Here is a 10,929-nt window from a genome sequence, read left to right as displayed (position 1 = left end):
CTCCGCCCCGCCTCACGTGCCGCCGGCCAATTGGACGGTGGGGCAGTGAAGTGGCTATTGGGGACAGATGCGTGGTCTCAACGGCGTCCCGCCCACTAGGGGGCGCGGTTATTTTTTGGCGGGCCCCGCCCCAGTCACGGTGCGGGGCTGGGCAGCGTTGCGCCCCCCCGCGGCTGGGCGGCCCTCGGCTCCCCGCCACGGCACCAACCCGGCCGGCGCCCCGGAAGAGCCGTAGGGCAGGGGAGCAAGGGCTTTCGGGTGAAGCTAGCAGCAGCCAGGTTCAAACAAGAAGAGTGCACCCAAATGGTAGTAGGTGGGTGAGAGTCTGGGCCAAAGGATGTGTGGGGGCAGGAATTTTAGGTGAGTTCAAAGAGTGACAGATAAGCACTTGGACGAGAGAGCTCTTGGGGTTCCTAAACAGATAAACCACATCTGACTTGAGAAATCAGCACTGAAAATATTTGGTGCCAGAGAGAGTAAGTGGGTGGGGGAAGTATCATATGTGCTTGCCTGCTTCTTGCTTTTCCCTGAGCATCTGCTTACAGCACTGCTGGAGGCAAGGTCCTGGGCCGGGCAGGCCCTTGTCGGGCTGAGAGAGACTGTTCTTACACTCCTAAATGTATGAGCACATATACCAAACTGCACCCACATCATGAGCTGAGGTGACATGGCTGGGGAGCCCTGTGGGGTCCTCTGCAGCCAGACTTCCCTCCTGCTCTCTCTCCATTCCTGAATGATTCCTGAATATCATATTGCACAGGCTTGGTGGCAGGCAGCACTCAGCTTTTAGCTTGTCCCGAACAAGCTCAGAGCAGCCATGTGGTTGCTGTGACATGGGCACTTTTCTACATGTGTCCCATCAGTGCACTGGTAAAAGCTTAGTCCGAAAGAACAGCGTGGGTGTCAATGCCTGAAACTGAAGTTCAAGTTCAGTATTTCACATTGATGCTCAGAGTTCAGGTCCTATAATAAAAAACCCCGAACAGAATTATAAGAAAAACCTACTCTGACCTATGATCTTAGCTCACAAAAGGTAGTGCAAAGCTGGCAAGTGAAACTGAAGTGTGATCAATAACGTGGCTCATCCCTCTGTGACTCTTCAGAATGAGTAAAAAATTCCCCAAGCAAGTGATGATGCTGCAGTATCACAATGCTCACAAAACACCAGCTCACAACAGCCGCGCTGACCACAAGCTGTCAGCGTCTCACTGTGCTGCAAGACAGCCTGCAAGCTGCAGGTCACTGTGTGCTTCCTGCGCTTGAAGCCAAGCACGGGCAGTAACTACCCGTCCTCAGGACTAAAGACCTTATTCCTGCTCCCAGTCCCAGCAGACCCCTCTGCTCTGCCAACCTCTACTCTGGACTGGGCTGCACAGCCAGGCTGGTGCCATCCCAGCAGTACCAGCCGGTCTAATAGAAGACGTCCCTCCCTGCGACCCTGGCTTCGCTTCTCTCCTCCTTGTGGCTCCCACCCAGGGTGGCAGGAACTGGGAGCTCAGTCCTCCCGGCTCCGTCCCTAGGCCCTTTCAGGAGCCAGGTCGCTGCAGAAGGGCTGGGCAGGAACACGGGGGACGTGAGTGTGGCAGTATGCTTATCCATATGGATATGTTTGAAAGTAGCTGACACCAGCCAGCTGATGCTGTAGAAATGCACTTTCAAATCTCCTGGCCTTTCTCAGTTTACAGTTACTTCTTTGCCTGCTTAGGTTTATCTTTGCTAATTATGCAGCAAGGGCTGGAGGTGAAGCTGACGCAGCACAAGACGCCGGGACAAGCCAGAGATATCAGGGGTTTGACAACCTCTGACCTCAGTTCTTCAGGCTTTAAGATTTCCACGGCTGGAACAAACCCTCCTCCCTTACTCATCTCCTATGCTGGTCCTGCAGGGAAGCCGTGGTTTCTCTCTGGAGGGAAGCAGCACCTTGAGCTCACTCAGGGCAGGGATGCTGTTGGGGCACAGGCTGTCCGAGGAGCACAGCCAAGGTGTTTCAAATCAAGCCATGTGCACCCGCTGGTAAAGCACCCCATGGATCTGGATTTCATTCCTGTTTCCCAGAGCCACTGAGTCGGTATGTGACAGTGCCTTGCGGTGGAACAGAGGATGGCAGGTGACCCAGCCCATCTCCAGGTCTGGGTTAGGCTTCAGGGACAAGCCTGAGGCTGCCAATACTGGGAAAGCAGCCTATGGGCTGGGGGCTCCCACCAAGGGGAGGCAGATGAGCAGCAGATTTCCGCTGGCCTGGGAAGTGGCATTGCTGCAGGAGGGCAGCTAGTGCTGACACAAGACCTGGCAGTGCAGCGCCGGCCTATGGGCTTCCTTTGTGAGTCCCTGCCAAGGGGTAAGAGCACAGGCAGGTACAGGCAGGGGTTTCTCTCCAGCCTCCATGAACAGTGACTTGACCTAGTTTTGAGGGGTCTGAACGCAGCTGGTCCTAAAGCCTCCCGCAGGGTGGCTGCAGGGTGGGAAGCAGGAGGGTAGGATGTAGACACCTCCTTTCCCCAAGGGGTTCAGACCTCTGTAGCCCCCATGAGCTGCCTGGCAGCCCCCAAGCTCAGGTCACAGCAGGAATTTCTGGTGCTGAGAGCTCTGCGCTGCCTGTGCTGCTGACAGACGTTTCACGCTGCTGACAGACGTTTCACACTGCTGACATTGGGACACATGCGGCTGGAGGACTGACTCGCTCCTCGGGACCTACTTTATTTACTGCCCTTTGGGGCTCACGCTGGAACGTGAGTGGCAGATGAAGAGATCCTGAGTTCATGTCCCTCCAGGGGGCACGAGGAGGTGCCTAGGTGGCTGGAGACAGTCGTATTTGTGGGAAGAGGGGCTGCAGCGCTTGCCATGGGGCTGGGAGGATGCTGGGCTCAACCCTGAGCTCTGCCCAGCTCAGCCCAGCCACCTCAGCTGTTGGTGTCTCCCCTTCCCCAGGTGTACAGCAGTGCTGACAGCATGGAGGGTGCTGCCCCGTCTTTGTTCAGGATGGCTGTGTACAGCTGTGTTTCCTCTCTCAGCCCCAGCCAGACCCTGCTGCAGCAGCTGGCGGAGAGCAGCATACAAAAGGATTTCTCCTTTCCACTGCCATCACCTGCCCGTTCCTCCCCTGCCTGCCGGGGCTATTTGCATCTGTGTGCGCGCACCTCACGCTGCTCTGTGAGCTAAATCTGGTAATGTGGAAGCAGTTTGCAGAACGATCTGCTCCACGCACGTGGCTGTTGTGCTTTCAGTGTCTGGGATGAGGGCTGGGGGACGAGCTGCCTGTCCCCTCTCTGTGCAATTCCCATGCCCGGAGGAGCTGCCCTGCCAGCTCTGGTCTGTCTCCACGCCACTCCAGCCAGACGCTTGGTGCAGGCAACGCTGGGAATATCATTTGGGCAGGGCTGAAGCCAGTACAGGATCAGGCCAGGGGTCTCCAAGAAAGTGGATGCTTCAAGGACTTCCAGCTGAATCGGTTCCCTCTTGGCACGGGCAAAAGCTGGGAGAAGTCCCCTCCTTCTGCCAGCGTAGACCCACGCTCGCAGCCCCGATACCGTGGGGTAGCTGTGAGCGGTGGCACACTGCTGTGCCCCATCTCCCTGTGGCTGAGATCTCCCCTAAGTGCCCGGCATCCCCCGTGGTCCCCAAGGGCAGTGGACGATGCAGCATGGGGTGCTTTCACAAGGAATATCAGGTGTGGCTTGCGGCTTGACCCATGCTGGTGCGAATGAGCCTATTTGGAGAGAGCAGCACCCTGGGCTGGACCGCTGTTCGCTCCAAATCGGCTCATTCGCATGAGCTGCTGCCATGGACAGTGCTTGCTCGGGGAAGTGGGTGCATGGGGTGCATTGAAGAGCCTGCATCAGGACAAACCCCTGCAAAATGCACCCCTCTCCAGGGCCAGAAGGGGAAAAACCCATCAAGCCCACGTGGGAGGAGCAGGGAAACCGTGGAGGATGTTTGTCACAGTGAGAGATGTCGTTACCAGCCAAGGACTTATAGGGGCCCTGGCGAGAGCAGGAACCGCTGTCACAGCAGGGGAAGGAGCAGAGGAGAGGTGCTGAGAGAGGTAGGTGACTCTGGGGTGGTTTTTCTTCTTGCTGTGAAGTCACTGAGATGTTTTTGTCATGGGGGCAAGTGTTGGGGGGGAAGAGGGAGCGGGGGGTACTGAGGCCAGCTAACTCAGGTTGGAGCTATGGCTGGTGGGAACAGCTGCACTGGGGCTGAGTGGGAAGAGCCACAGGCTCAGCAGAAGGAGCCCAGGACAGGCAGGGATCTGCCACACACATGGGCTCAAGCATGGCTGGAGTCGCACACAGGCATGGGGACTGTGTCACAGCTCTGCACACTCAGGCAAACTGTCACAGCCCTGTCATAGTCACAAGCGTGCAGACACACACAATGCGTGTGTATCGCTGTACCAACTCTCACTCGCACATGAAGGTCACACTGCGATGCAATTGTACATATATGCACATACCCACACAGAGCTGTACATACATGCACGCACCCCTGCACGACACACGCAGCTCTCTATATGCTTGTATCGATAGTCAGGCTGTGCACACACTCAGGGGTCAGTGCCTGCCCTTGCAGGGACCTGCACAGCCCCCCAGGTAAAAGGCACTGTGGTGGGTTGTGAGGGACTGAAAGAGTTAATGTCTGTCAATGTCTCAAACATTGTAGCAACCAAGGTACAGTCTGCATAACAAAGAAGGACATTAGCAAGAAGTTGGCTGGCATGGACACAGGGGGCGTGCCGTAGGGTATGCAGTCCTATGTTCTGGCAGAACCAGCCTGGTAACCCACCACATATGGCCAGAGGTCACACAAAGCTTATTTGAGGAGGGCGCTTGTAGCTCCTTGGAAAGTCCCTAAGACCACCACCCCAATAAACCGCATATGGTCAGTAGATAAAGAACCTTCTGGAACACTACTATGTATGTTGAGACCTGTCTAGAATGAACCCATATAAGTCTTCAAGAGGCGTGACTGTGGACGGAGAGTTAGACTATAAAAGACACAACTGCAAAGAGCACCCATCAGCATGCTCGTTGTCGACGCCGCAGAATCCGAGGGTGGTGACTATCTCTTTTCTTTTCCCCCTCTTTCTTTTTTTTTCCTCTCTTTTCTCTCTTCTTGTGAACGTTTTGCTGCAATCCACCGTTAAGCTTTCCACAGTTTGGATTGTTCAAATAAAGCATTCAAAGTGATCGTTTGCTGTCGTTTTGCCTTAATTTAGCCCGGGGGGATCCCAGAACCTCTACGACCCACTGGTCTCTCCGGTCTGGGTCATAACGTGGGTGCATACACAGGCACACATGGATGTCGCAAGGATCCAGCTTGAAGCAATCAGGTGCCTGGTGGCATCACCCCCGTGCAGCAAGCCAGAACTGTGAATTTGAGGCATTCAACCCACTGTGGTCTTAAAGCACCGTGTGTCGCAAGCAGCAAATACAGCTTGCTCTGCTGCCTCCATCCTAAGGCACCCGAGGCTGGCTCTGCCCTGCAGTCCGTGCTGGGGGTGTATGAAGGGAGCAGAGAAGTCTGTTAGAGAAGTTGTGGCAGGTGGGAAGGAAGTTGGAGGTTTTTGCAGCTATGGGTCACTCGACATCATGGAAAGCAGGAAGGGGAGTGAAGGGTGAGGAGCTGGAAGGAGCCAGGCCTCCCAGCCCTGTCCAGGGGAAACAGGAGCTCATGGGCATGCGAAGTGCTTCTGGGGTCAGTCCCCAGCAAGGCTGGGCAGAGCTGAGCCACCACAGCTGTAGTGCCTCCATCCCCGATGTGGGCTTGCTCCCTGCCTGCCTTCGCTGGTGGAGGAGCCCTGCAGCCTTGCACCACGGATGGAAAAGCGGCTGCGGGTAAAGTCATGAGAAGAGGGCTGAGACCAAAACCACGCAGGCACACACACACACACGCAGTGCGCAGAGTCAGAGCTCCAGCCTAGCCACCGGGACCAGCAGCACGAGTGCACACCCCTGCACCATCACTGCTGGCCGAGGGCTGCAGCCCTGTCCCACTGTCCTGCACCTTGCAAGCACCGGGATCACCAGGGCAGAAGGGATGGGCATGAGAGAGAGCTGGGCACAAGGGAAGAGTCAGGTGGAGGGGGCCTTGCTCCTGGGGCGAGCCCGGGTATCTGACGTGAGAGCAGCAGAATGGCGATGAAGGAACAGCCGGGTGTGTATTTGATTTCCCAGCCTCAGAGGGGATGGTAGGGAGCTCTGACAGACCTCAGCAGTGTCCTTCAACAACATCAAGATATCCATATGTATCATGCTGCATGTGGTCTGAATTCATATTCATGTATGAATATAGCTCATGTACATGAGCTATACCCATTTGGTTGCTCACGTACAATCAAAAATGTGTTTTTCCCCTCCTGAGGAACCCCAGATTTTGCTATTTAGTAGGATGTGCTTACCTAGCACACAGCAGCCAACTTCCACCACTCCAGCCTCACATCCTTCCTTAGCAGAGGGTAGCACAGAACAGCATGAGAGAAGCCAGGAGAAAAGATGGTTACCACATCTGGGACAGCGGAGTGCTGCCAGCCACCCAGACCAGCCTGTCGCAGGAGTGTCGTAGCCTGTTTTCTCACCAGTGCTGAATGGGCACATTCTCTGTGGAGGTTTCCCTGCAGGCCTGAGCCCCACGGGAGAGAAGACAGTGCCAAAAAGCCAGCGTGTGAGCCTGGCAGACTCATGCTCCTAAGTCCCCGGTCCGGTTTTCCATGTGCTACGCAAGCTGGTGGCCTTCACATAACCATTTGGGGGACTGCAAAGTTGTGTTTGCAGTGACCTGGGGCACCAGGGAATGACAGAAGTACCGCAGGGGTCTTCAATACCTACAAGTGACGGTGCCTGTATGGAGCCAGCTCATGCAGATGTCCACTCCAACACCTCCTGCATTTTTCTTTCCAGTTCCGTGGCCCTGACGATGGGCTCCCCGAGCACCCACTTTCCTGCCAGCCAGCTCACAGCGCACAGACTCAGCAATTCCTGCTGTCAGATCCAAGACGAGTTCCCCTCTGTGACGCTCCCTATGATGTACTCCCTAATCTTCATCATTGGGCTGCTCAGCAACGCCCTGGTGCTCTGGATGTTCTCATGCGGTGCGCAGCACAGGACCTCCATCACCATGTACATGAGGAACCTGGTGCTTTCTGACCTGCTGCTCTCCCTCTGCCTGCCCTTCTGCATTGCCTTTCAAAGCAAGAGTGAGCCTCTGATCTTCTGCAACATCACTGAGGTCTTCTTCTACCTCAACATGTATGTCAGCATCACATTCCTCAGCCTGATCAGCCTCAACCACTACCTGAAGATCATCCGGCCCCTGCAGAAATTTAGGATTCACACTGTGTCCTGTAGCACCATGGCCTCTGGGGTGGTTTGGTTGGTGCACATAGCATTGATGCTGCCTTTCTTTTTTGAGACAAGAGGAAAAGGGCCCTGTGACCATAAATGCTTCCACTTCAGGAGCAAAAGCACAGCAGCAGCTTTTAACTTGGTCGCAGTAGCCACTTTCTTCATGCTGCTGCTGCTCTTCCTCTACTTCTACAGCAAGATATTTGCCAAGCTCCACAGAGTCTCCTCAGTGAAAGCTCAGCAGCTGAACAAGAGAACCAGCATGAGAGTCATTGCCAAGACCTTCGTAGTCCTGATCATCTTCATGGTATGCTTCACCCCCATCACATTGTCTGCATTCCTTACATCCTCATGCAAGTGGGGGCCATTTCTAGTCTGCCCTGGAAGCAGGGTCTCCACCTCACTAATGAGCTTGTGCTCTGCATCTCAGCCCTCAACAGCTGCCTTGACCCAGTCATCTTCTTCTTCTTGTCCAGCAGCTTCCAGAGGGCTGTGCTCTGCACCATCGAGGGCCGGCTGAAGAGAGCTCTCCTAAGTAACCAGGAAGGGCTGAGCCACAGCAGGTCTGTGATGGAGGTATAGGCTTTCCAGTGGGGCCAAGGTCTCAGGCGTGGGACCTTCTCATCAAGGATTTGCTCTGACTGCTGGTATTTACCAGACAAGACTTGCTGGGAATATGGAGAAAGAAACTGGAACCACTTCATGTTTCTTCCACTGACATCACCAGGGCTAGAGCTTCCTTGGGGGGGTAAATGAAGAGGAAAGCATAACTGGGACCTGACTTTTTCCTGCATCAGCTCTGCTGACACAGCTGAAGAATCTATTTCCCAGGAAGAACGAAGGCTGGAAGTGTCAAAGGAGAAACAGCCGTGGCCTAGGGTCTCCATCCAGCCCGGGGAAGGGCAGGTACAGAGCCCAGGACTGAGACAGGCTCCTTCAATGGGAGGAAGAGGAGCGATGGGAGGAATGGGAACGTTAATCTGCTGTGACTGTTTTCTGAGTGCCACATCGTCTCTACACCAGAGAAAGCAGAAAAAGGGAAAGGGAGATGATGAGTGCAGAAGCATTGGGAAAAGAAGAGGGAGACACCCATCAGAGCATTACCTGGGGAGTGGGTGAATATTTTGCTCCATGATGGAGCCCAGAAACGTGCACTGCAGGGCTTGGAGGACAGGCATGCCAGGAAACATTGCAAACCTGTAACCCCAAACCAGGGCAATGATAACTTTTTCTCTTTTGTTGTTACCACAGTCTTTGTAACTCCAGATCAGCCTCACTTTTCTGTGTATTCAAACAGACAACTCTGGGCTTCCTTTAGCAATTTTCCTTTGCTCATTTCACTGGCATGTTCACCCAGGACCAGCAGCTTTGCCTGGGCATTGCACAGCACTTGTTTGGCGCTTGGACCATGCCAAGAACATCCAGCAAGGGGTCCAACGGCCAAAGGGAATGCTCCACAGAAGTGCCTAGCAAGATTTTCTGCCTTTCTTATTCTTTGGTGTCCATTCTCTTATTGCAGAAGAGAACATTTCCCTGTTTGTATTTTTTCCGTTTCATATCCTCATCTGTTTGCTTATTTTAGAAGACTGCAGACTTGGAGACACAGACTGAGCCACTCACATCAGGCAAACACAGCCTGGGCAATGAGGAGGAGGGAGGATTTTCATTCAGACTGCAAACTGTTCTAGTAACTGCTTAGCTCAAACACTTGAATAATACTTGGGAGAATAAAATGTTTCGTTAAAGACTGCATCCTCTGATCTTTCCAGTTAAGGTCTGAGCAACCCCAAACCCCACTGTAGCTCTGTTGAAAAAGCAGCTTAAAAATCAGAGGACAAGACTCACTGTACTCTTTCATCTCTGCTACTAAAAACATTAAGAGCAGGAGAGGGACATTTTTCTCCTTAATGGCAGTGGGGAGAAACACCGAAAGCCAAGCTCTTCCCATGGAAAGCTGCAAATAAAGGTCACAAAACAGTTCTCATTTTCTGATTAGCATTAACAAGAGTCAAAGCAGAAATGGTACGTGATTCAGAAGCCTCAGCATCGCAACACCAGAGTACGTGTACCCTATACATGTTACCATAAATTTGGTCGCAAAAGAACCCTCTAAGACTTAGTTTGAAGTTTCAGAAGGCAGGCATTCTTTATTACGGCGCCAGATGCACGGGGGATCACTCCGCCCAACGTGCATGCTGAGTGTTTCATCAGCTAAAGCTTATATTACCCTATCACATACATATACATAACTGATTACCATATTTACATAGTCATTACATGTGCGTGTTGGGTTGGTAAGGGTCTCCTTCGGTGGTCTCTGGGGGTCGTGGAGACCCCTGCCGGTATTTTCATGGTTGTCCTCTGGGCAAACTCTTGGTCTTTTATTCCTTATTTGGTAATCCTTGTGCACACTTGCCAAATCTTGAGCAACTTCTTGTAGGTCGAGATAACCTAATCACTGATGCTTCAGGTTTCGCATCGTTCCTATCTTAATGGCCCCATTGTTTCTAGCATTTGATTGTTTCAGGCATTTCACAACCGTTTCTCCGATACTAACCAACATCTTTTCTACTTTGTCTTTGGCATTAAAATAAAGCTTATGGCCTAAGGTATCAAATCCCCCCTTTTTCTTGAGACTTTTTATTCTTGAAGAATTCAAAGTCTCATATCAAATTGGATGATTATAATATTTGTTTCACAACACAATCGTATCAGAGGTAAACATTGTATTATTACACAAGTAACAATAATAACCAATACAATCATAATAATAACTACAAATAACTGTTTTAACCAAGAAAAATCAGGTAACCAGCTAGTTAACCAGGACCAATTGAGATTAAACCCTTCCTTCTCCTTAATTCCGTTAGCCAGATCATGAAATTTTTTTTTTCTTCAATTATTTTGGAGTTGTCCGTATAATAATTTGTAAGGGCTTAAATGGCCTTTTCTACAGGGCTGTATCCCGATCCTCAGTAGTGCCAAAGGAAGGGCCTGCACCCATGTCATAGATGTTTCTTGACAAATTTTCCCAAGTTGTTGTTTGAGTGTGTAATTCATTCGTTCTACCCTCCCACTAGACTGTGGTCTATACACTGTGTGGTAATCCCAAGTTATAGATAAAATTTTGCTCAGTTGTTTTACAATCTTCCCAATAAAATGAGATCCATTGTCAGAAGACATACCCAGAGGTATCCCAAATCTTGGAATAATTTCTTTTAATAAAATTATTACTACTTCTTTTGCTTTATTGGTGCGACAGGGAAAGGCTTCGGGCCATCCAGAAAAAGTATCAACTAGTACTAAAATATATTGGTACCCTCCTTTTCGGGGTAACCCTGTGAAATCTATTTTCCAATAGTCCCCAGGGGAGTTTCCCCCTTTGGTAACTCCAAAGATCAATTTATTACCTGTGTAAGGATTATTTTTGAGGCAAGTTTCGCACCTTCCGGTAATGGATCGGACAATCTCTGTCATAGCCCTACTCCTAATGGTCTTTTGCAAGTGTTTTACTAAATTTTCGGTTCCCCAATGTACCTTGTCATGTTCCTTTTTAGCAATCTCTCTCATTAAAGAAGGGGGAATTATG

At 51.8% G+C, this 10,929-nt stretch overlaps 1 protein-coding gene across 1 annotated transcript; it reads left to right on the top strand.

The window, feature by feature from the left end:
- The first annotated feature begins 6,912 nt into the window (after positions 1 to 6,912).
- Positions 6,913 to 7,922, top strand: LOC127019793 (probable G-protein coupled receptor 34). Its single transcript, XM_050902020.1, is given in 2 exon segments — positions 6,913 to 7,660; positions 7,663 to 7,922. Coding segments are annotated over 2 exon segments (1,008 nt in total).
- The last annotated feature ends 3,007 nt before the right edge of the window (positions 7,923 to 10,929 follow it).

Source organism: Gymnogyps californianus, chromosome 9 (genome assembly GCF_018139145.2).
Source record: "Gymnogyps californianus isolate 813 chromosome 9, ASM1813914v2, whole genome shotgun sequence".
NCBI classification, from domain to species: domain Eukaryota; kingdom Metazoa; phylum Chordata; class Aves; order Accipitriformes; family Cathartidae; genus Gymnogyps; species Gymnogyps californianus.
This window is presented reverse-complemented; position numbering and strand designations above follow the sequence as displayed.